At 42.9% G+C, this 25350-nt stretch overlaps 1 protein-coding gene across 5 annotated transcripts in view; it reads right to left on the bottom strand.

Annotated features, from left to right (window-relative positions):
- Nucleotides 1–3210: 3210 nt before the first annotated feature.
- The window catches only part of DNA2 (DNA replication helicase/nuclease 2), a 65620-nt gene continuing 43480 nt past the window's right edge, over nt 3211–25350 (bottom strand). For all 5 annotated transcript variants that reach the window (XM_050805203.1, XM_050805202.1, XM_050805204.1 and 2 more), the window contains 11 exons: nt 23474–23590; nt 23286–23395; nt 22942–23051; nt 21513–21737; nt 14277–14470; nt 14095–14184; nt 13805–14009; nt 9049–9138; nt 8274–8456; nt 5890–6036; nt 3211–4263 (listed from right to left, as the gene is read on the bottom strand). In XM_050805203.1, the coding sequence (XP_050661160.1) occupies nt 4195–4263; nt 5890–6036; nt 8274–8456; nt 9049–9138; nt 13805–14009; nt 14095–14184; nt 14277–14470; nt 21513–21737; nt 22942–23051; nt 23286–23395; nt 23474–23590 (1540 nt within the window). In that variant the 3' untranslated portion in view covers nt 3211–4194. The remainder of the gene's footprint in view (nt 4264–5889; nt 6037–8273; nt 8457–9048; nt 9139–13804; nt 14010–14094; nt 14185–14276; nt 14471–21512; nt 21738–22941; nt 23052–23285; nt 23396–23473; nt 23591–25350) is intronic.

The raw sequence follows: 25350 nt of genomic DNA, 5'->3' as shown, positions 1-25350 counted from the left end.
CCAGCCTGGGCAACAGAGTGAGACTCCATCTCAAAAAAAAGAAAAAAAAAGCAGTAAACAGCCAGATGTGGTACCTCATGCCTGTAATCCAAGTACTTTGAGAGGCTGAGGCAGGAGGATTGCGTGAGGCCTAAAGTTCCAGACTACCCTGGCCAACATAGCAAGACCCTGTTTCTAAAAACAAATTTTTTCTAGTTAGCGGGGTGTAGTGGTGTGCACTGGTAGTCCCAGCTACTCAGGAGGCTGTGACAGAAGGACAACTTGAGGCCAGGCGTCTGAGGTTGCAGTGAACTATGATCCTGCCATGCACTCTAGCCTGGCCAACAGAGACTCCATCTCTTAAGAAATAAATAAATAAAAGCAGTAAATACTATGAAGCTCCATATAGGTACTATTATAGTACTGTATGCAGATGAAGATAATTCTTTTGGCTGGGAGAAAAATCAGAAAAGGCTTTTTGGAGAAGGTGGCACCTTAAAGTCTTTCTAAGTGGGTAGAGATGCCTAAATGGTGATGGAAGAACAGACAAATCTAGAGAGCAGATCAAATGGGAAACAGAATAGGCATGCACAGGAACAGCAAAAATAGTTTCATATGGTTACAACCAATACACAAAGACCCCATTAAAGAATAACCACTGTTACAAACCATGGGTTCCGACCTACTAGTGGGACATGAAAGCAATTTTAACAGGTTGCAATTAGCTTTGTTTTTATTTTTCATTTTATTTTATTTGAGACAGAGTCTCACTCTGTCACCCAGGCTGGAGTGCAATGGCATGATCTTGGCTTACTACAACCTCCACCTCCACCTGCTTGAATCGGGTTCAAGTGATTCTTGTGCCTCAGCTTCCCGAGTAGCTGGGATTACAGGCGTGCACCACCATGCCCAGCTAACTTTTCTATTTTTAGTAGAGACGGAGTTTTACCATGTTGGCCAGGCTGGTCTTGAACTCCTGACCTCAAGCGATCCGCCCACCTTAACCTCGCAAAGTGCTGGGATTATAGGCGTGAGCCACCGTGCCCAGCCACACTTTGTTTTTAATGGAATAGAGTGGAACATACCAGGGTATATCACAAAGGGTAAATATTGTCTTATGGCAGTATTGTTTCAGATGCATATGCATATACAAATTTACATTGAGTCATGATGTAAAATGGATTTTCTTATTGCGGGTGTGGTATTTTTGGTTTAAATACTAGCCTAGATCATCATAAACCAAACTATGTAATTACTAAAGGATGAGATTACAAATAAATTTCATTTTCTGGCCGGGCACGGTGGCTCATGCTTGTAATCCCAGCACCTTGGGAGGCCGAGGCAGGCAAATCATGAGGTCAGAAGTTCGAGACCAGCATGGCCAACACAGTGAAACGCCGACTCTACTAAAAACACAAAAATTAGCTGGCATGGTGGCAGGTGCCTGTAATCCCAGCTACTCGGGAGTCTAAGGCAGGAGAATCGCTTGAACCTGGGAAGCGGAGGTTGCAATAAGCTGAGATTTTGCCATTGCACTCCAGCCTGGGTGACAGAGCTAGATTCCATCTCAAAAAAAAAAAAAAGGAAATTTCATTTTCTAAAATATGTAGTGTTTGAAATTCTTACTAAAATATGTACTGCTCTGTAATTAGAGGGGGAAAAATGTTTTGTTTTGTTTGAAACGGAGTTTCACTCTTATTGGCCAGGCTGGAGTGCAATGGCGCAATCTCGGCTCACTGCAACTTCCGCCTCCCAGGCTCAAGTGATTCTCCTGCCTCAGTCTCCCAAGTAGCTGGGATTACAGGCTCCCGCCACCGCACCCAGCTAATTTTTGTATTTTTAGTAGAGACAGGGTTTCACTGTGTTGGCCAGGCTGGTCTCGAACTCCTGACCTCAGCTGATCCACCCGCCTCGGCCTCCCAAAATGCTGGGAATACAGGAATGAGCCACCGCACCCAGGCCAAAAATGTTTTAAAGAAAGAAAAATTATGCCAAGATCTTTAAGCACAGAGAACTGTGAGATGATGTCATTTACAGAAATAGGGATCACAGGAGGAAGGCATTAAATGAAGATGGAAATTTCCAATTTCTTTGTACTAAGTCTAAAATGTTCACAGAATATTCTGAAGGCATTGGCTGGAAGGCAGCTATATAACTAGAACTTGGAAGACAGGGTGTAGTACAGGTTTAGTAAACAGCCACATGGGTGATGGGTGAAGCCAGTAACTGTCCAAGGAGAAAGAAGAGGACCAAACCAGACTTGGAGCTCTGGGGAAAACCCACTGTTAGACAGCCAGGAATAAAGAGAAAAGAAAGGAATTGGAGACAGCAGCAAAAGGGAAGTCAGGGGGAGGGGGACAGGAACTCTGAACTGATTCAGGAGAGGGGCCACTGGAACAGCCACATTGCCTTTGCATTGTGGCTTTATACTTTTTTTTTTTTTTTTTTGAGATGGAGTCTTGCGCTTGTCACCCAGGCTGGAGTGTAGTGGTGTGATCTCGGCTCACTGCAACCTCCACCTCCCCGGTTCAAGCAATTCTCCTGCCTCAGCCTCCTGAGTAACTGGGATTACAAGCGCCCACTACCATACCCGGCTAATTTTTTTGTGTTATTAGTAGAGACAGGGTTTCACCATGTTGGCCAGGCTGGTCTCGAACTCCTGACCTCAGGTGATCCACCTGCCGCAGCCTCCCGAGGTGCTGGGATTACAGGCGTGAGCCACCATGCCCAGCTTCCTAACTCTTTTAAACAATTAAATGGCTAAACTCTTATCACCAAGACAGATCAACAAGAAAAAAAAAAAAAAAAAAAGGAAACAAAGAACACATCCCCAGGTTCTCTTCTATGGAGCTTTACTTTTCCAGCCATATGAACCCGTAATGAAGCAAAAGGACTTTCTTATTCATTTCATTCCCAGAAACTGAAATTACTATCAGATTCCTTCCTGATTTATACTCTCATTATATCTAACCAATATTTACGTTTCATCACAGCAACCTCTCCCGTTTGTCCTATCTGATCTATAACCTCTCCACGAACAAGCCCATCCTGGGTGCCCTTCATAAATCTCTTAATAATATCAGTGCTGCTTGGTTTCAGCTTTCCAGCATGATCAATACTTCACTTGTCACTATTAGAACCCTGAGTTTAATTACTATTAAACTATTCACTTGTCACTATGATAACCCTGAGTTTAATTACTATTCAGTATTAATAATTGACACAGTAAGATCCATTAGTAAAAAAATTTATTAAAAAACTTCAAGTAATAATTTAAAAAAACACATGAGGTAGAAACAAAAATTTTAACATATTTAGCATTCATTAAAAAAAAACCCTCAAGAGAAATGGAAGATTTCCAACCCCCAGAAGATCTGTTACCCCAAGATTTTAACCTTAAAGGTTAACCTTAACCTTAAAGGTTAAAATCTGTTCCCATATAAATAATTAATCATCTTGAGGTTATTTTGTTTTACAAAACATCTTTACACAAAAAGGGAAAACTGAGTGATGCCCCCAAACATAGGGGCATATGAACATATGTGAAAATAGGAATCTACTTTTTAAATTTGTTATCAATTCAGAAAACAATATTTGTTGCAAAAGATGATGTAAGAATTATTTTCTTTTATATCAAAATCCACTCTAAAATACCGAAATACTGAATACTGAAAACAAAAAAAGGGGGATAGTAAGGGAGGATAGAAAATTAACAGGAAGTAATCGATTCATGTCATAAAAGACTAGGTTTAGAGTGAAAACACATCTGATAGCAGAAAAACTCCTAGCAAAATGGCCTTTGGATTAGGGACCTCAAAATACAGAAAAGAATCACACTTACATTCTCATCATCACAAGACTGTGCTTAAATGATGAAAACAAATCAAATCCCTTTATCAAGTCTTTCATATAAAGTTCTTACAATGATATCTACAAAATCAAATTAGTCCTGAAATGTCTGACTTAAAAGTTTAAAGCCCAAAGTCAAAAGTTAATCCATCTTCAAAGCTGGTAAAAATTTATCAAACTTTTTCTCTAGGTCAGGCAAAAATACATGTATAGAACCCATAAATTTAGACTTTTCACAGTTTTGGGTACACCTGTGCTTAAAAACATAAATACTGCATGAAATTTTGTATGGTGATAGAATTTTCTGTATAGGCACGAGCTAGAGGAGATACTGCCCTAGTATGAAAAGGCAAGGGAAATAGTGTTTTATTCTCTTTGAAAGTCACCCAATATGTGGCAAAGACTTCCATGTTCTCTTGATGGAAGATCAATGATGTAAAATAAATTAAGGAAGAAATATTTAGCACAATACAGAATGGCATAAATTTATGACGTTATTATTTAATATTTTGTAATCTGATTTACAGGACCACAAAAAAAAAATACAGATCTTTATGGCATTCTATGAATAATTACGCCCTTAAGCCATAAGAGTTATTTATCTTTTTTCTTTTTTTTTTTTTTTGAGACAGAGTTTTGCTCTTGTTGCCCAGGCTGGAGTGCAATGGTGCGATTTCGGCTCACCGCAACCTCTGCCTCCCGAGTTCAAGAGATTCTCCTGCCTCAGCCTCCCGAGTAGCTGGGATTACAGGCATGTGCCACCATGCCCAGCTAATTTTGTATTTTTAGTAGAGACAGGGTTTCTCCATGTTGGTCAGGCTAGTCTCAAACTCCCAACCTCAGGTAATCTGCCTGTCTTGGCCTCCCAAAGTGCTGGGATTACAAGCGTGAGCTACTGCGCCTGGCCTCAGCTATTTATCTTAGCCTAATTCATACCTTCATAAGAAGTACAAAGTTCTTATGAAGCCTAAGAACTTCATACACTTTTTTTGTTTGTTTGTTTTTTTGAGATGGAGTCTTGCCCTGTCGTCAGGCTAGAATGCAATGGCGCAATCTCAGCTCACTGCAACCTCCGCCTCCCGGGTGCCAGCGATTCTCCTGCCTCAGCCTCCTGAGTAGCTGGGACTACAGGCGCACGTCACCATGACCAACTAATTTTTGCATTTTTAGTACAGACAGGATTTCACCATGTTAGCCAGGATAGTCTCAATCTCAACCTTGCGATTCACCTGCTTCGGCCTCCCAAAGTGCTGGGATTACAGGCGTAAGTCACCGCGCCCAGCCCATACACATTTTTTAAAAATGATTTATCTTAAGGCCAGGTGCAGTGGCTCACCTCCTCTCTACTAAAAATTTTAAAAATTAGCCAGGCATGGTGGTACATACCTGTGGTCCCAGGTAGTGGGAAGGCTAAGGTGGGAGTCCAGGAGGTCAAGGCTGCAGTAAGCAGTGATCCCACCACTACACTCCAGCCTGAGTGAAGTTAGGCACCACTTCTTGGGGAAAAAAAAGGCTGAGTGTGGTGGCTGATACCTGTAGTCCCAGCACTTTGGGAGGAGGCGAGTGAATCACTTAAGCCCAGGTGTTCAAAACCAGCCTGGGCAACATGGTGAAACACTGTCTTTACAAAACAAATACAAAAATTATCTGGGCATGGTGGCATGCACCTGTGGGCCCAGCTACTGGGGAGGCTGAGGTAGGAAGATCACTTGAGCCTGGGAGATTGAGGCTTCAGTGAGCTCTGATCATATCACTGCACTGCAGCCTGGGTGGCAAAGCAAGGCCCTGTATTTAAAAAACAAAAACAAACAAAAAAATCTTAAAAAATAAATAATACTCCATTTTAATCTAATCATTTGTTCCGGGTTAAAAAAAGGTTATAGGCCGGGAGCCGTGGCTCACATCTGTAATCACAGCACTTTGGGAGGCGTAGGCGGGGGGATCGCTTGAGCTTAGGAGTTCAAGACCAGCTTATGCAACATAGAGTTTTAATTTAAACAAGTATATAAATACTCACAACAGTGCAATCAAATGTGACCATATACAAAACAAAAAGGATATTAATTTTTCTGAATTTAAATGATTAAGCAGCTTCTCCAAAGGAGGATAGCAGTTTAGTGAGGGCACGCACCCCAGGAGAATCAGTTTATGCTTGGCTCTGGTTATAGCAACATTAAGACGTCGCCAGTCTTTCAAGAGTTCACCAACCTGTAAGAAATATAATTTTCAATTATTCAAGTTCAAAGGAATGGCTGAATATATTATAACACACCCCTATACAATGGACAACTGTGCAAATTTAAGAATAGAATGAGGCCAGGTATGGTGGCTCATGCCTGTAATCCCAGCACTTTGGGAGGCTGAGGCAGGTAGATCACTGGAGACCAGAAGTTCAAGACCAGCCTGTGCAACACAGTGAGACCCCATCTCTACAAAATATACAAAAATTAGCCAGGCGTGGTGGTGCGCACCTGTGGTCCCAGCTACTCAGGAGGCTGAGATGAGAGGATCACTGAGCCAGGGCTGCTTGAGCCCAGGAAGTCAAGGCAAGGACGCAGTGGGCCATAACCATGCCTCCACACTCCAGCCTGGGTGACAAAGGGAAACTGTCTCAAAAAAAAAAAAAAAAAAGGAGACTATCTGAGGTAAGAACTGAGTAGATGAGGGATGGAGTACAAAGGAAACCTTTTATTATGTATATTTTAAAACCATATGGATATACTATACAGTTGAGAAAAATGAACTAAGGAGAGGTAAAAATAAGAAAACAAACAAACAAAAAAAACTATTTTGGGAGATGAACGTAGGAGGATTGCTGAGCTCGGGAGTCGCCCACCAGCCTGCACAACATGGCGAAACGCCATCTTTACAAAAAAATTAAAAAATTTACTGGGTGTGGAGGTGCATGCCTGTAATCCCAGCTACTCAGGAGGCTGAGATGGGAGAATCACTGAGCCAGGGAGGTGGACATTACAGTGAGCCGAGATTGTGCCATTGCACTCCAGTCTGGGTGACAGAGGCAGATCCTGTCTTGGGGAAAAAAAAAAAATCAAACCTCAATTATCTATAAATTTGAAAGTATACAAGGAAGATATTATACGAAACAGGCCTCAAATACAACAGCCAAGGGGTGGAAGCAACCATTCCATCTGACAGATGAATGGATAAATAAAATGTGGTACATAGAGACAATGGAGTATTATTCATTCTTAAAAAGGAAAGAAATCCTGTCACATACTACAACAGGATGAACTAGCTGGCTAAGTGAAATAAGTTAGTCACAAAAAGATAAATACTGTACGATTCTACTTATATGAGGTACTTAGATTAGTCAAATTCAGAGATAGAATGTAGAATGGTGGTTACAGGGGCTTGGGGAAGAATAAAGTGGGTGGTTAATCATGAATACAGAGTTAGATTTGAAAATGAAAAAGTTCCAGAGATTGTTGAACAACAGTGTGAATGTACTTAACACTAATTAAACCGTACACCTAAAAATGGTAAGATGGGCCGGGCACGGTGGCTCAGGCCTGGAATCCCAGCACTTTGGGAGGCCAAGGCGGGCGGATCACCTGAGGTCAGGGATTCGAGACCAGCCTAGACAACATGGTGAAACCCAGTCTCTACAAAAGTACAAAAATTAGCCAGGCATGATGGCAGATGCCTGTAATCCCAGCTACTCGGGAAGCTGAGACGGAAGAATCACTTGCACCTGGGAGGCAAAGGTTGCAGTGAGCCGAGATCGCACTACTGCACTCCAGCCTGGGTGACAAGTGGAAATGCTGTCTCAAAAAAGAAAAAAAGAAAGAAAAAAGAAAAGAAAAAAATGGTAAGATATACATTTTATGTGTTCTTTTAAACCACAATTTTATTTTTTTAAAAAAATGGAATACATCTGCAGAATGTGCAATTTTGTTACCTAGGTATACATGTGCCATGGCGGTTTGCAGCACTTATTGACCCGTCGGTTAAGTTCCCTCCCCTCACCCCCAAGCCCCTAAAGGCCATGGTATATGTTGTTCCCCTCTCTGTGTCCACGTGTTCTCAATGTTAAACCACAATTTTTATTTATTTTTTTATTTTTTATTTTTTATTTTTTTAGAGACAGAGTCTTGCTCTGTTGCCCAGGCTGGAGTACAATGGTGCAATTTCTGCTCACTGCAACCTCCACCTCCTGGGTTCAAGTAATTCTCCTGCCTTAGTCTCCCAAGTAGCTGGGAATACAGGCGCACACCACCACACCCAGCTAATTTTTGTATTTTTAGTAGAGATGGGGTGTCGCCATGTTGGTCAGGCTGGCCTCAAACTCCTGACCTCAGGTGATCCACCTGCCTCGGCCTCCCAGGGGGCTGGGATTATAGGCGTGAGCCACCGCGCCCGGCCCACAATTTTTTAAAGAGAGAGAAATGCCCCAAATCAATCAGTAGCAAACACAATTAACTCACAGTTCCATCCTTATTACTTCTAACAAAAGATACTAGGACAATACTTTTGTCCCTTCCTTGGTATTTGTCTACTGTATTAACTTCGACCATTCCAATAGAAGAATGTGCCAATAAATCATTGATGATCTTTAACTGCTGCCTGTACGGTGCAATAATACCAATATCAGAGGGACTGCATCCAGCCTAAATAGAAAAAGACACAATTTAAAAGAAAGAAATCCTGATTAAGTTAAACTTGTCTGAATTTAATAATTAAATGCTTACATTATATGACCAACTGATATTTATAACACTTTCCTATCTCAAAGACTGAATACAATTACTGAATTTGCTCTAAATTTGTCCGTATTTCCCATGATGAAATAATTCCTTAGACATTGCTCCCTTAATTTTGAGAGTTTCATGGCAATGTAATGGATTATATGCCATTAAAACAGTGCTCACACACACACAGTACAAAGAAATACATTTCACCTTCTGCTATTTATTTCACAGAAAAGTTTCCAATCCCCAATCCCTACTGTGACAATAGTCACAGTATTGTCGCAATTAGAATCAGCTGACATTACAAAAAGTTATTATCGTAAATGAAAACTCCAAATGTCATTATAAAATATTACATGTCTTAGATACATTTTCTCAAAATAAAAACAATGGGGCTTCAATCCCCTTATCTTAATAAATGAGAGTTAATGTCAGATCAGAAGTTTCTTACAGTCTAATATTCTATTATTCTGTACTTTAATATTTATTAGCCTTGAAAATTCTAAATTACCTTAATAAAAATGGAGGTTAGGAAAACTATGACCTTGGCTTCTGTTATATTGCTCACACCACCTTTTTCAACTTGTTCTGGTGCAGGAACCTAAGTAGAAAAATATACAGCCTGCTGATAATACAATCTCTAAAGTAAAGAGTACTATAAGTAAGCAAGTGGCCATTAAGACTGTACTACTGATTTGGAGATGAAAAATATCTTTGTCTAAAAGATGAAGGTGAAAGAATCAACAAAAACGAATTATATTAATATTAGTCACTTTCAGAAAGCTACGCAGAGGCCATCTATCTTAAACATGCTATGACTGAGGCTAAAATACCTACGAAAGCTGATCACACACTGAACTTCACATACTTTACTTTGTTATCCCCCATTTTACAGGAATCAAAGGCAGAAAAGAATAAGTAACTTTCCCAAGGCCTCACAATAAACTGTGGCACTAGTATTTGAACTTAGGGTGGCTGGGCACGATGGCTCATGCCTGTAATCCCAGCACTTTGGGAGACCGAGGCAGGCGGATCACAAGGTCAGGAGTTCGAGATCAGCCTGGCCAACATGGTGAAATCCCGTCTCTACTAAAAATACAAAAATTAGCTGGGCGTGGTGGCACGTCCCTGTAATCCCAGCTACTCGGGAGGTTGAGGAAGGAAAATCGCTTGAATCTGGGAGTCGGAGGTTGGGAGTCCAGCCTGGGAGTCAGAGTGAGATTCTGTCTCAGAAACAAACAAACTTAGATCTGGGTCTCATATCTATGCTCTTTCCATTTTCTTGTCCCCTTTTATACAAATAACGGAGCAGATAAAACTGCTGCCATACCTGATACATCTCTTCAAAGACTACTTTCCTCCTACATCATCCCTAAGCAAACTTGATTATTTTTAATACAACTTACTTGGAATCCTGATGGTAAAAAAGAGAAAATCCAAGTAGCAAAAATAAAGATTCTGAGCGATCACTGGTGAAGGAAATAAATGCAACTTACAATTAGTAAGCTAGAATCATGGTTTATGAAAGCTGTCATTTGTGGCCAGGTGTGGTGGCTCACGCCTGTAATCCCAGCACTTTGGGAGGCTAAGGCAGGCAGATCACAAGGTCAGGAGATCGAGACCATCTGGCTAACAAGGTGAAACCCTGTCTCTACCAAAAATACAAAGAATTAGCCAGGCGTGGTGGCAGGCGCCTGTAGTCCCAGCTACCTGGGAGGCTGAGGCAGGAGGATGGCGTAAACCTGGGAGGTGGAGCTTGCAGTGAGCCAAGATCGCGCCAGCCTGGGCGACAGAGCAAGACTCTATCTCAAAAAAAAAAAAAAAAAAAGAAAGCAGTCATTTATGAAATGAGTTTATCTGAATCAGTTTTCCAAAGTCTGCCTACGCCTAGGTGTTAAGATAAAATAAAATTCTTCAACCTGAGTTGTTAAGGGTAGTATCTATGAGATGAAAATTCCATCACAGACATGTAGTAGAGCCCTATTTTTAACAACCAGCTTTGAGAAATGCAGACAAGGGCATTAAACACACACACACACACACACACACACACACACACACACACACACACATATATCAAGCTGGCTCCATCCATCCATCTTTTTCATTTATTTTATTTTTATGTTTTTGAGATGGAGTCTCGCTCTGTCGCCCAGGCTGAAGGGCAGTGGCGTGATCTCGGCTCACTGCAACCTCAGCCTCCTGGGTTCAAGCGATTCTCCTGCCTCAGCATCCTGAGTAGTTGGGATTACAGGCATGTGCCACCAGGCCCAGCTAATTTTTGTATTTTTGGTAGAGACGAGGTTTCACCATGTTGGTCAGGCTGGTCTCAAACTCCTGAACTCAGGTGATCTGCCTGCCTCGGCCTCCAAAGTGCTGGGATTGCAGGCATGCCGGCCATCCATCTTTTTTTTTTTTTTTTTTTTTTTGAGACAGTTTCACTCTTGTTGCCCAGGCCAGAGTACAATGGCGCAATCTCAGCTCTCTGCAACCTCCGCCTCCTGGGTTCAAGCAATTCTCCTGTATCACCCTCCCAAGTAACTGGGATTACAGGCATGTGCCACCACACCCGGCTAATTTTAGTGGAGACGGGGTTTTTCCACGTTGGTCAGGCTGGTCTCAAACTCCCGACCTCAGGTGATCTGCCTGCCTTGGCCTCCCAAAGTGCTGGGATTATAGGCATGAGTCACTGAGCCCGGCCGCCAGCCATCCATCTTAATAACAGGAGACAATGATTTTAGAGTAATATGCTCATATAATTGGTTGCTATATCCTTATTTTATTTTCTTGAGACAGGGTCTTGCTCTGTTGTCCAAGCTGGATTGCAGTGGTACAATCATAGCTCACGGCAGCTTCAACCTCTGGAATTCAGTGATCCTCCTGCTTCAGCCTCCTAAGTAGCTAGGACTGCAGGTGCACAATGCCACACCAGATAATTTTTTTTTTTAAGTTCGGAGACAGAGTCTCGCTCTGTCGCCCAGGCTAGAGTGCAGCAGCGTGATCTTGGCTCACTGCAACCTCTGTCTCCCAGGTTCAAGCGATTCTCCTACCTCAAGCCCCCTGAGTAGCTGGGACTACAGGCAAGCACCATACCCGGATAATTTTTTTATATTTTTAGTAGAGACAGGGTTTCACCGTGTTGGTCAGGCTGGTCTTGAACTCCTGAACTCAAATCATCCGCCTGCCTCAGCCTCCCAAAGTGCTGGGATTACAGGCATGAGCCACCATGCCCAGGCACATCTAGATAATTTTATAAAGAAATTTTTTTTCTTTTTTTTAGGAACAGGGTCTCACTATGTTGCCCAGGCTGGCCCTGAACTCCTGGCCTCAAGTGATTCTCCTGCCTCAGCCTCCCAAAGTTGCAGGATTATAGGCATGAGCCACCAAGCCCAGATGGTTACTATATTTTTATTTGAACTTATGTAAAGACTTCCAACTCAATGCTGAGAAACACTACATAAAGCAAAATGTAGAAATATAGGGTAAAAACTTAATTCTTAGTTCCCAGAAATAAGAATCAAGTCATTTAAAGTCCTTGTGAAAGGCCAGGCGCCGTGGCTCACGGCTGTAATCCTAGCACTTGGGGCAGTGGAAGAGGGCATATCACTTGAGGCCAGGAGTTTGACACCAGCCTGACCAACATGGTGAAACCCTGTCTCTAATAAAAATACAAAAAATTGGCTGGGCGTGGTCGTGTTTGCCTGTAATCCCAGCTGCTTGGGAGGCTGAGGCAGAATTGCTTCAACCTGGGAGGTGGACGTTGCAGTGAGCTGAGATTGCACCACTGCACTCCAGCCTGGGTGACAGAGCAAGACTCTGTCTCAAAAAAAAAAAAAAGTCCTTATGCAGATTTCTGTTTAATGATTGGTTTGTAAAAAGGTCTTCGTGTGCATTTGTGGGGGAGGGAGGTTATAAGAAACCTCCGTACCTTCCACATAATTTTGCTATGAACCTAAAACTGTTCCAAAAGAAAATAAAACCTTTTTTTTTTTTTTTTTTGAGACGGAGTTTCACTCTTTCACCCAGGCTAGAGTGCAGTGGTGTGATCTCAGCTCACCACAACCTCCGCCTCCCAGGTTCAAGCAATTCTCCTGCCTCAGCCTCCCAAGTAGCTGGGACTACAGGCGCCCCACACCCAACTAAGTTTTGTATTTTTAGTAGAGATGGGGTTTCGTCATGTTGGCCAGACTGTTCTCGAACTCCTGACCCCAGGTGATCCACCCACCTCGGACTCCTAAAGTGCTGGGATTACAGCCATGAGCCACTGTGCCCGGCCTTAAAGTCTATTTTTAAAACAGTCTTTAAAAGGACATCGATTTATTATACTCACTGTCCATTTGTAAACCCAGCCCTTTGATAGTATCAGTGCAAATTTCTTTTCTAGGAAATAGAATTATATCCTTGAGTTCACTTTGTGGCTTTCCTTCTTCAAAAGTCAATTTTGACATCTACTGACCTCCAGAATAAACCTCCCCCCAAAAATATTCAACCTATAGAAAGAAAGACTATTTCGGGCCAGGCACATTGGCTCACACCTATAATCCCAGCACTGTGGGAGGCCGAAGCAGGCAGATCATTTGAAACCAGGAGTTCAAGACCAACCTGGCCAACATGATGAAACCCTATCTCTAGTAAAAATACAAAATTAGCCAGTGTGGTGGTGGGTGCCTGTAATCCCAGCTACCTGGGTGGCTGAGGCAGAAGAATCGCTTGAATCTGGGAGGAGGAAGTTGCAGTGAGCCAAGATCGTGCCACTTGGGCAACAGAGCAAGACTGTGTCTCAAAAAAAGAAAAAGAAAAAGAAAGGAAAAAGAAAGAAAAGACTATTTTGGGTTGAAGTGTGAGAAGTACATTAGTTTTGCCTTTTTTTCCCCCCCGAGATGGAGTCTCACTCTGTCACCCAGGCTGGAGTGCATTGGCACAATCTCGGCTCACTGCAACCTCTGCCTCCCAGGTTGAAGCAATTCTCATACCTCAGTCTCCTGAGTAGCTGGGATTACAGGCGCCTGCCACCATGTCCAGCTAATTTTTGTATTTTTAGTAGAGACAGAGTTTCACCATGTTGGCCAGGCTGGTCTTGAACTCCTGACCTTGTGATCCGCCCACCTTGGCCTTCCAAAGTGCTGGGATTACAGGTGTGAGCCACCGTGCCCGGCCTAGTTTTGCCTTTTAACTGATAAGCTCTAATCAGGGCATATGCTAATGCAAACTGAGAAATTTAAATAAGACAAAATGACAAAAACTAAAGAGAAAAAAATTTTTTTTACCTTGTCTGTATTAAGAAAACAAACAGGATTGTTGGGTTCAAATACTCCCATCAGCCAAGGATTATCAGAATAGTCAGCATAAAATTCCAGGTCCAGTTTCACATCTTTAAAGTGAGGTAGGTTTATCACTGCATTGGCCACTTTGTCTGATCCACACTCCAGCTTGCCCTCATAGGTCAGTTTATTACTTAAGGACATAATTTTACTAAGGGAATTACAAAAGATAATGTTAGTTTCGGCAGACGGAAACAAATATGAAAACCACTCCCAGCTAACACTGTTACAAATACCTGTTCATTCTGTACTGCACAGTTAACTGTACAACAGCATTCTTACTCTGCTCCAGCCTCTTGAATAAGCTTTCACTCATGCCAAGAGCTCTGTCAACAAATCAGATTCAGATTTATCAGTGTACTAAATATACTCCTTGAAAAGAATCTGGTTCAAAATTAACACTTAAATGTCTGCCTACCTTGCTTCACGGTTTAGCACCAGGGGAGGAAGCTGCTGATGATCCCCCACTAACACAAATCTCCGTGAAAAAAAAAGGGGGCCCAGACAAATTGGTTGGCTGATTTGAGAGGCTTCATCCACAATACAAAAATCAAATATTTTACGGGAGAATATTGGATGGTTTATTCCCATACATGTTGTTGCAACTATAAGCTGAAAACAAGGAAAACAGATCAGTTATTTAATATGTAAAAGAAATGTAGCTTTGTTTCTCTCATTTTTGAAATGAAAAGATCAAAAGGTTTTTGTTCTATGGCATCAGGAATTCTTCGATATTATTTAATTCCAATGCTCACATTCGGATATTTCCCTGTGGAAATCTGGAACATTCAAGAGGCAGTAAGTTAGTTAGGTTGTTTTTTTTTTCTTAATGTCAACCAGGACATTGCTTCTGGGAAAATGGAGTACTTTGCCTTATTCTTTCCACAAACACAACTAAAATCCTTATGCATTATGTATATAAAACAAACAAAAGAAGACTCTGAAAGGTGGACAGAAGGCAGACTAGCTAGGGAGCTTAGGACCAAAGAAACAACATGGTAGTTGATTCCCTGGGCTTTCTTTTTGCCTCATAGATCCCAGATTTGGAACTGAGAGAGCCACAACCCAGAAACACCAGCGGGTGCTGACTAAAAACAGCTGCAACCAAAGTCTGCTCTCTTTAGCTGAAGGAACAGGAAAGGGAAAGCCTAGCTAGACAGAAAATTTTCACACAATAACCACTCTAGCCACATATCGCAGGAAAAAAAGTATAGCCCCATAACCACAGACACCAGCAAACACTGAGGAGGGTAGATCTCTGCCCTTCTCAAGGCTGTAACAAGGTGCCCCACACCCCACCAGGCTGGTGTCAGAGAAAGCCAAGTAGAGTCAGGTCTTTCATCCCTGATGACTGGTAACTGGTACCAACCCCACATGTTAGTAGAGACCACATCAGAAGCCTAGACTTCCACCCCTACCAAGCAGACCCAGCGGTAATGAGGAACCTCACATTTTGGTCAAAGAGGACTGAGTGGGGAACCCAGACTCTGATTCCCACCTGGCAGTAATGAAATGGTACCCCCTCTTCCCCCACCACGGCAGTGTGAGAGGAAGCCAGCTAAAACAGAAGTTTTCAGTCACAATAAAATATGCTCATGTTTCAATAAAAAAAACAATCATTATAAGACGAACCAGGAAAATCTCAAGCTCAATGAAAAAAGATGACAATCTATAAATGCCGACACCAGAATGACAGAGATGTCAGAACTATCTGACCAAGATTTTAAAGTAGGCATGGTAACAACATTTTAACGAGTGATTATGAACACACTTGAATATGAATCAAAAAACAAAGTCTCGGTCAATAAATAGAAGATAAAAGGAGCCAAATGGAAATTTTAGAACTAAAAATATGATAACTGGGCCAGGCGCAGTGGCTCACGCCTGTAATCCCAACACTTTGGGAGACCAAGGTGGGCAGATTGCTGGAGCTCAGGAGTTTGAGACCAACCCGAGCAACACGGTGAAAACCTGTCTCTACAAAAAATACTAAAATAAGCTGAGCATGGTGGCATACATCTATAGTCCCACCTACTTGGAGGGCTGAGGCAGGAGGATCACTTGAGCCAAGGAGGTCGAGGCTGCAGTGAGCCATGATCATGCCACTGCACTCCAGCCTGGGTGACAAAGTGAGTCACTGTCTCAAAACAAAACAAAACAAAACAAGCCTGAGGCTGCTGGTAGCCAGAGGGTCACCATGAAGTTCAATCCCTTCGTGACCTTGGACCGCAGCAAAAACCACAAACGTCACTTCAATGCCTCCTTGCACATGCACAGGAAGATCATGTCATCCCGCTCTCCAAGGAGCTGTGGCAGAAGTACAATGTCCACTTCATGTCCATCCGCAAGGATGACGAGGTCCAGGTAGTTCAAGGACACTACAAAGGTCAGCAAATTGGCAAGGTAGTCCAGGTGTACAGAAAGAAATATGTCATCTACATCAAGCAGGTGCAGCATGAGTAGGCCAACAGCGCAACCGCCCATGTGGGTACTCATCAGAGCAAGGTGGTTATATTTTGTATTTAATAAAAATACAAAAAATTAACCAGGCATGGTAGTGCATGCCTGTAGTCCCAGCTACTTGGGAAGCTGAGGCATGAGAATCATTTGAACCTGGGAGGCAGAGGTTACAGCAAGCCAAGATCGGGCCATTGCACTCCAGCCTGGGTGACAGAGGAAGATTCTGTCTCAAAAAAGAAAACCTTCAGCATCTGGGGCCAGACAGAGTTCTTAGACTTGAGACCAAAAGTATAATCTATAAAAGGAAAAAATTTATATACCGGACTTCCTCAAAAAAAACCTTTTGCGGCCAGGTACAGTGGCTCATGCCTGTAATCCCAGCACTTTGGGAGGCTGAGGCAGGAGGATCACCTGAGGTCAGGAGCTTGAGACCAGCCTGGCCAACACAGCGAAACCTCATCTCTACTAAAAATACAAAAATTAGCCAGGCATGGTGGCTCATGCCTGTAGTCCCAGTTACTTGAAAGGCTGAGGCAGGAGAATTGCTTGAACCTGGGAGGCAGAGGTTGCAGTGAGTGGAGATCACACCACTGCACTCCAGCCTGGGTGACACAGTAAGTGTCTGTCTCAAAAAATAAATAAATAAATAAAACCACCTTTTGCTCTGCATAAGACCCTATGAGGAGGATAAAAAGCAAGTGATAGAGTGAGAGAAAATACCTGCAAACCACATATCCATTAAAGGGCTACTATTAGAATATACATCTTAAAAATTCTCAAAACTCAACACTACAAAGCATATAATCCAAAATGGGCAAAAACATGAAGAGGAGATACAGATGACAAATAAGCACATGAAAACCTCATTATGGGCCGGGTGCAGTGGCTCAAGCCTATAATCCCAGCACTTTGGGAGCCTGAGGCGGGTGGATCACCTGAGGTCAGGAGTTCGAGACCAGCCTGGCCAACATGGTAAAACCCTGTCTCTACTAAAAAAAAAAAAAAAAAGGCCGGGCGCGGTGGCTCAAGCCTGTAATCCCAGTACTTTGGGAGGCCGAGGCGGGTGGATCACGAAGTCAGGAGATCGAGACCATCCTGGCTAACATGGTGAAACCCCGTCTCTACTAAAAATACAAAAAACTAGCCGGGCGTGGTGGCGGGCGCCTGTAGTCTCAGCTACTCGGAGGCTGAGGCAGGAGAATGGCGTAAACCCGGGAGGCGGAGCTTGCAGTGAGCCGAGATCGGGCCACTGCACTCCAGCCTGGGTGACACAGCGAGACTCCGTCTCAAAAAAAAAAAAAAAAAAAAAAAAAAAAAAAAAACATGTGGCGCATGCCTGTAATCCCAGCTACTTGGGAGGCTGAGGCAGGAGAATCACTTGAACCTGGGAGGCAGAGGTTGCAGTGAGCCAAGATCACGCCACTGCACTCCAGCCTGGGCAGTAACAGGGAAACTCCGTCTCAAAAACAAAACAAAAAAAAATCCACCACATTATGGCTGGATACACTGGCTCACACCTGTAATTCCAACGCTTTGGGAGGCAGACAGAGGTAGGAGGATCACGTGAGCCCAGGAGTTCAAGATCAGCCTGGACAACATTAAAAAATTTAAAATATTTAGGCAGGCGTGGTGGTACATGCCTGTATAGTTCCAGCTACTCAGGAGGCTGAGGCAGAAAGATCACTTGAGCCCAATAAGTCAGGGCCGCAGTGAGCCGTGGTCTCACCAGTGCACTCCAGCCTGGGCAACAGAGCAAGACCTTGTCTCAAACATACATACACACATACACACACACACACACACACACACACACACACACACACACACATTTTAACTACTGGGTAAATGCAAATTAAAATCTCCAAACACCTACCAAAATGGCTAAAATTAAAAATAGTATCAGTTGGGCATGGTGGCTCACGCCTCTAATCCCAGCACTTTGGGAGGTCAAAGCAGGTGGATCATGAGGTCGGGAGTTCAAGACCAGCCTGGCCAACATGGTGAAACCCCATCTCTACTAAAAATACAACAAAATTAGCCAGGCGTGGTGGCACATGCCTGTAATCCTAGTTACTCAGGAGGCTGAAGCAGCAGAATTGCTTGAATCCGGGAGGCGAAGGTTGCAGCGACCTCAGATTGCACCACTGCACTCCAGCCTGGGTGCCAGAGCGAGACTCCATCTCAGAAAAAAATTAAAAAAAAATAGTATCGCCACCAAATGCTGAGGAGATCACTCATACATGTAAAATGTTCCTACTTAGAAAAACAGTTTGGCAGATTAAAAAAAAAAAAAAAAATGAACACACAACTACTAATCAATTCAGAAATCGTACTACTGGGAATTTATCCCAGGGAAATGAAGACTTACGTTACACAAAAACCTGTAACATGAGTGTTTACAGCAGCTTTATTCATAATATCTGAAAACTGGAAACAATCCAGATTTTCAGAGGGTGAATGCTTAAACACAATGCAGTACATTCATATTTTGGAAAAATACTTGGCAACAAGGAACAAACTATTAATAGATACAACTATCTAGGGGAAGCTCCGGATAATCAGGCTGAGTGAAAAACACCAATCCCAAAAGGCTACTGCATTTAGGTAACATTCTCCAACGACCAAATTATGAAAATGGAGATCAGAGTCTCAGAGTTATGGCTGTCAGAGGTTAAAGAGGGGCAAGGCAGGACAGAAGTGGATACAACTAAAAAAGTGCAACACAAGGAATCTTGTGGTAATAGAATAGGGACTGTATCAATGTCAACATCCTGGGTGTGACATTGTACTACAGATTTGCAAGATGTCACCACTGGATAAAGGCGACACAAGGTCTCTCTAGTATTTCTTACAACTACATGTGAATCTACAATTACCTTAAAATAAAACATTTAATTTAATAAAAATGTTAACCCGATATACATCTTAGCCAGTTCTTTTTTTTTTTTTTTTTTGAGACGCAGTCTCGCTCTGTCGCCCAGGCTGGAGTGCAGTGGCGCAATCTCGGCTCACTGCAAGCTCCGCCTCCCGGGTTCACGCCATTCTCCTGCCTCAGCCTCCCGAGTAGCTGGGACTACAGGCGCCCACAACCGCGCCCGGCTAATTTTTTGTATTTTTAGTAGAGACGGGGTTTCACCGTGGTCTCGATCTCCTGACCTTGTGATCCGCCCGCCTCGGCCTCCCAAAGTGCTGGGATTACAGGCGTGAGCCACCGCACCCGGCCTTAGCCAGTTCTAAATTTATAAATAACAGGAACAGATATTAGACAAAAATATGCTAGCATTAGACAAAGGAGGTAAAGGTAAAGGAACAATCTATTAAATCTAATTCTTGGGAAATTTTTTAAAGACAAAAATATCAGTTAAACCAGGCACTACAGCCGCACCCATAATCCCAGCTACTTGATGGAAGGTTCGCTTAAAAGAGAAAAAAAAAAAAAAAAAAAAAAAAAAAAAGCCGGGCGCGGTAGTTCACGCCTGTAATCCCAGCGCTTTGGGAGGCCGAGGCAGGAGGGTAACCTGAGGCCGGGAGTGCGAGATTAGCCTGACCAACATGGAGAAACCACACCTCTATTAAAAATACAAAATTAGCATGGTGTGGTCACGCATGCCTGTAAATCCCAGCTACTTGGGAGGCTGAAGCAGAAGAATCACTTGAACCCAGGAGGCAGAGGCTGTGGTGAGCTGAGATGGCGCCATTGCCCAGCCTGGGCAACAAGAGCGAAACTCCATCTAAAAAAAAAAAAAAAATTAAGGCCGGGCGCGGTGGCTCAAGCCTGTAATCCCAGCACTTTGGGAGGCCGAGACGGGCGGATCACGAGGTCGGGAGATCGAGACCATCCTGGTTAACACGGTGAAACCCCGTCTCTACTAAAAAATACAAAAAACTAGCCGGGCGAGGTGGCGGGCGCCTGTAGTCCCAGCTACTCGGGAGGCTGAGGCAGGAGAATGGCGTGAACCCGGGAGGCGGAGCTTGCAGTGAGCTGAGATTCGGCCACTGCACTCCAGCCTGGGTGACAGAGCAAGACTCCGTCTCAAAAAAAAAAAAAAAAAAAAATTAGCCGGGCGTGGTGGTGGGCACCTGTAGTCCCAGCTACTCAGGAGGCTGAAGCAGGAGAATGGCGTGAACCCGGGAGGCAAACCTTGCAGTGTGCCGAGATTGCGCTGGTGCAGTCCAGCCTGGGCGACAGCAGTATAGGCCGGGCGCGGTGGCTCAAGCCTGTAATCCCAGCACTTTGGGAGGCCGAGGCGGGCGGATCACAAGGTCAGGAGATCGAGACCATCCTGGCTAACCCGGTGAAACCCCGTCTCTACTACAAAATACAAAAAACTAGCCGGGCGAGGTGGCGGGCGCCTGTAGTCCCAGCTACTCGGGAGGCTGAGGCAGGAGAATGGCGTGAACCCGGGAGGCGGAGCTTGCAGTGAGCTGAGATCCGGCCACTGTACTCCAGCCTGGGCGGCAGAGCCAGACTCTGTCTCAAAAAAAAAAAAAAAAAAAAAAAAAGAACTGCCAGTATAAATAAACATTAAATAACAAAATAAAATAAAAGTTAGGTTCTATATAAAAGCCTAGAGACAGTCATCACAAGACTATTAAGTACCATTGCTTCTAATTCAAACTTGCTAAGAAACCCTGATTTTTTTTTTTTTTTTTTTTTTTTTTTTTTTTTGAGCTGGAGTCTCACACTGTCGCCTCGGCTGGAGTGCAGTGGCGCGATCTCGGCTCACTTCAACCTCTGCCTCCCAGGTTCAAGCGATTATCCTTGCCTCAGCCTCCCAAGTAGCTGGAATTACAGGCACCCGCCACCACACCCGGGTAATTTTTTTTTGTATTTTTAGTACAGACAGGGTTTCACTATATTGGCCAGGCTGGTCTCGAACTCTTGACGTCGTGATCCGCCCACCTCGGACTCCCAAAGTGCTGGGATTACAAGCGTGAGCCACCACGCCTGGCTGAAATCCTGATAATTACCAGTTTTCTAGGATATTTGAAACTAGAAGAGAGCCCTAAATAATAAACCCAAAATCTTATTTCAGTTCAGAAGGAAACAGCAAACTATAAGGCAATAAACTGGTCGTATAGTACATATAACATGTGCAAATTCAGTCAATGTGACTAAAATCACCAGAGTTTCTCCCCTCATTCTGGCTGTGGACATTAACTGTTAGTATTATTATACAATAATTGTGCTTACTTGACTATTGTAGAGTTCTTCTAGAAGAGCTAAGGATTTAATGGACTTTGATCTGCAAATTTCTTGCTCTGTAAATTGCTGGATAGCTGGATGAACCTTCTGAGTCTGACCCAAACGCAAAAATCCTATTTTAAACTTGGCTAACTTCAAAAGAATATTGTCAACAGCAGAGTGTGTATAGCTGGTCAACAAAACGCTAAAACCACAGGCATAGAGAATTCTTACCTAATAATGGGTAAGAGAAAAAAGAAAAAACAGCCTTACTTTTAATTCCAGATAATTTTTAACATGTTTATAAATTTAACAAGAACCATATCTAAGAGCTGATTTTAAAAAAATTATGAAGCCAAAACATTTTACAAAAATCACATGACAATATTATATGTTATTAATAATACATCAATAATATGTCATAGGCCAGGCATGGTGGCTCATGCTCGTAATCCCAGCACTTTGGGAGGCTGAGGCAAGTGGATCACTTGAACCCAGAAATTCAAGACTGGCCTGGGCAACAAAGTGAGATCCCATCTCTTTTAAAAAAATGTTTTTTTAATTAGCCAGGTGAGGTGGTACACCCCTGTGGTCCCAACTACTTGGGAGGCTCGGGAACGAGGACTGTTTCAGCCCAGGAGGTTGAGGCTGCATGAACTGTGATCATGCCACTGCATTCCAACCTGGTCTCAAATACCAACCCTCCTGACTCAGACTCCCAAAGTGCTGGGATTACAGGTATGATCCACCTCGCCTGGCCCACATAACAAGACTCCGTCTCAAAAAAAAAAAAAAAAAAAAAAAAGAAATTTACTGACATGGAAAAAAAAAATCCAAGAAAAATCTCTAACTTTTTTTTTTTTTTCTTTAGGACAGAGCTTTGCTCTTGTTGCCCAGGTTGGAGTGCAATGACATGATCTTGGCTCACTGCAATCTCCGCCTCCTGGGTTCAAGTGATTCTCCTGCCTCAGCCTCCCAAGTAAAGCTAGGACTATAGGCGCCCGCCACTACGTCCGGCCAATTTTTGTATTTTTAGTAGAGATGGGGTTTCACCGTGTTGGCCAGGCTGGTCTCGAACTCCTGACCTCAAGTGATCTGCCTGCCTCAGCCTCCGAAAGCGCTGGGATTACAGGCATGAGCCACCATGCCCAGCCTCTAACATCATCTTTAAAGGGAAAAGAAAACATACAGTGATATATATCACATACCACTAACGGAAAGAGATCTTAGAAAATTCTAAATGCAAGAAACCTACAACATGATTACAACTGTTTGTGATTCGGCTTTACTATTTCTCATGTCATTCCAAAAAGTTCATTTGAAACAATGACAGTTTGAATTAAAATTCAGCCCTTTTGATATTAAATATTACATCCTCTGAACTGAGGAGAAGCTGATACAAATATTTCGTTTCTAAGCAGAAGAATAATAATCTTACGAGAGTACATATCGTAGTTGTTTTTCCTGTCCCAGGCATTCCCACGACGAGTGTGTAGTCTTTTGAAAGAAGTACCTTTTTCATCGCTTGCCTCTGAGGCTTATTCAAACCTACATTTAAATTCAAAAATAACAGGAAAAAGAGTGTTGAATTTCAAAGGAAAAGTTAATTATTTTATCAGAAAAGCAGTCTCTATTCAAGTCTATTCTTCAATACAAAACCATTTCCAAAGAGTCTTGGTCTAAACATTGTAATTGCAAGTCTAATCAAGATATTAGACCACAGTATAAATCAAATAGAAACAAGAAAAATTAATCAAAGCAGACATGGTGATTTTAGCATACCCTTTAGAATGCAGGCAACTGTATCCTTTGCATCATGTGGAAGAACAGAACTAAGGTAGGATGTAAACTGAGGTTCACGAAAGTCAATAATTAAATCTCGAAGTTTTTTGCTGAAAAGTGAAAAAGCACTTTTAGTAATATTCCTTAGAAAAGTGGAGTGAAATTCAAATTTGCTCATTGTTACAAACCTGACAAATGTGTTTTCCATCAATTTAGAAAGATTTCCTAATGGGGTCTCTATATCACAACTTTTTTCTTCCTGGTCTAATCTGAACAAAATTGATTCTGGAAGGACCGACAAGTTTCTAAAACAACAAAACAAATATGCATGAATGTTTTCTGTTTCGCATAGTCTGTATAAGAAATATCCTGCTATCTGCTAAAATAATAAATGGGCCAGAATAGCTATTAAAATAGCTACCAGTCCTCAGTCACACTTGCCAATCAAGGACAGCATGAGGCCCTGGATTGGTGGGAAAAGGCAGAGGGAAGGGGAAGGTACAAGGCACCAAGGTCAAAGCAATTAATAATTGGGAACCTGCAACATTTGCTGAAAATTCACTTACCCTTGCAATCAAACATGGGTTCACCATCCCCAGAGTGATCCTGAATGCATGGCTCTTCCCTCCTCTAACCTGGAGTGCAGGCTTCTTTCCTGCCACCTTCTCCCGCTCTTCTATCTGTCCCTTAATCCCTGGTATTCCCTAGAATTCCTTCCCTGGTTCATTGTAATACTCTTTCTCGTTGTTTTCCCCAGGGTCCCAGGCCCTCACGTACCTCCAAATTCCAAATTCCATCTTTAGGCCTGACTTCACACTCCTCTCCCACCTGGTTCCTCACCCAAGCTTTGGGTCTGGATATTTGGTAGGCAGTGAAATCTCTCCACTTAGCTAAACCCAGGCTATGAAAGCACAGTACCTTCAAAGCAGAACTCCTCCTCATCCCTGCTGAACCCGATGCTCCTTCTCTGGTCCTGATCACAATTAATGGCATTTGCATTTGCACTGCTGTCTTGATCCTTCCCTCTCCCTCATTCTCTCCCCAACCCGCATACCCAATCAGTATCCAAACGTCAGCCAATTTTACTTTCTAAATACTTCTCAAAGTCATTCCATTCGCTCTGCCAACACTACCCTGCCTCAGTTGCCTCTAGCCTGGGTCACTGCAACAGCTTCCAGGTTTGCTTTTAGTTTTTCTTCCATTAATTAACTCAATTCTCTATAATGTAGCCAAAGGAAAATGCAAATCCAATGATTTTCTACTCTTCTGTTTAAAACCTTTCAATACATCAGAATAAATAAAATCTAAACTTTTTTTTTTTTTTTTTTTTGAGAGAGGGTCTTGCTCTATTGCCTAGGCTAGTGTGCAGTGGCATGATCATGGCTCATTGCAGCCTTGAACTCCTGGGCTCAAGCAATTATCTCACCTCAGTCCCCTGAGTAGCTGGGACTACACATGTACACTACCACACCTGGCTAATTTTTTAATTTTTTGGAGAGATGGGGGTCTCACTATGTGGCCCAGAATGGCAAACTTTTTAACATGGTATATAAGACATTCTATGACCTGATCTCTCTAATAACTCTCTTCCTTATATTTTATATTCCAGAAATAACATAATCACCTGCATTTTCCTGAATGCTTCATGTCACACTACATCACACCTTTGTGCAACAGGTTTGCCCAGTATAGTATTCTCTTCTCACACTGTTTCACCAGACTAATTTATTAATCCACAGGATGAAGATTCAGAATTAGCTCTTCGAAAAGGCTTCCCTTGGCCAGGGACGGTGGCTCACGCCTGTAATCCCAACACTTCAGGAAGCTGAGATGGGAGGATCACTTGAGATCACTGGCCAACATGGTAAAACCCCGTGTCTACTAAAAATATAAAAATTAGTCGGGCATGGTGACACATGCCTATAATCCCAGCTACTCGGGAGGCTGAGGCAGGAGAATCGCTTGAGCCCAGAAGGCAGAGACTGCAGTGAACTGAGATTGCGCTACTGCACTCCAGCCTGGACAACAGTGAGACTGTCTCCAAAAAAAAAAAAAAAAAAAAAAA

The sequence above is a fragment of the Macaca thibetana genome, chromosome 9 (genome assembly GCF_024542745.1).
Source record: "Macaca thibetana thibetana isolate TM-01 chromosome 9, ASM2454274v1, whole genome shotgun sequence".
NCBI lineage: Eukaryota > Metazoa > Chordata > Mammalia > Primates > Cercopithecidae > Macaca > Macaca thibetana.
This window is presented reverse-complemented; position numbering and strand designations above follow the sequence as displayed.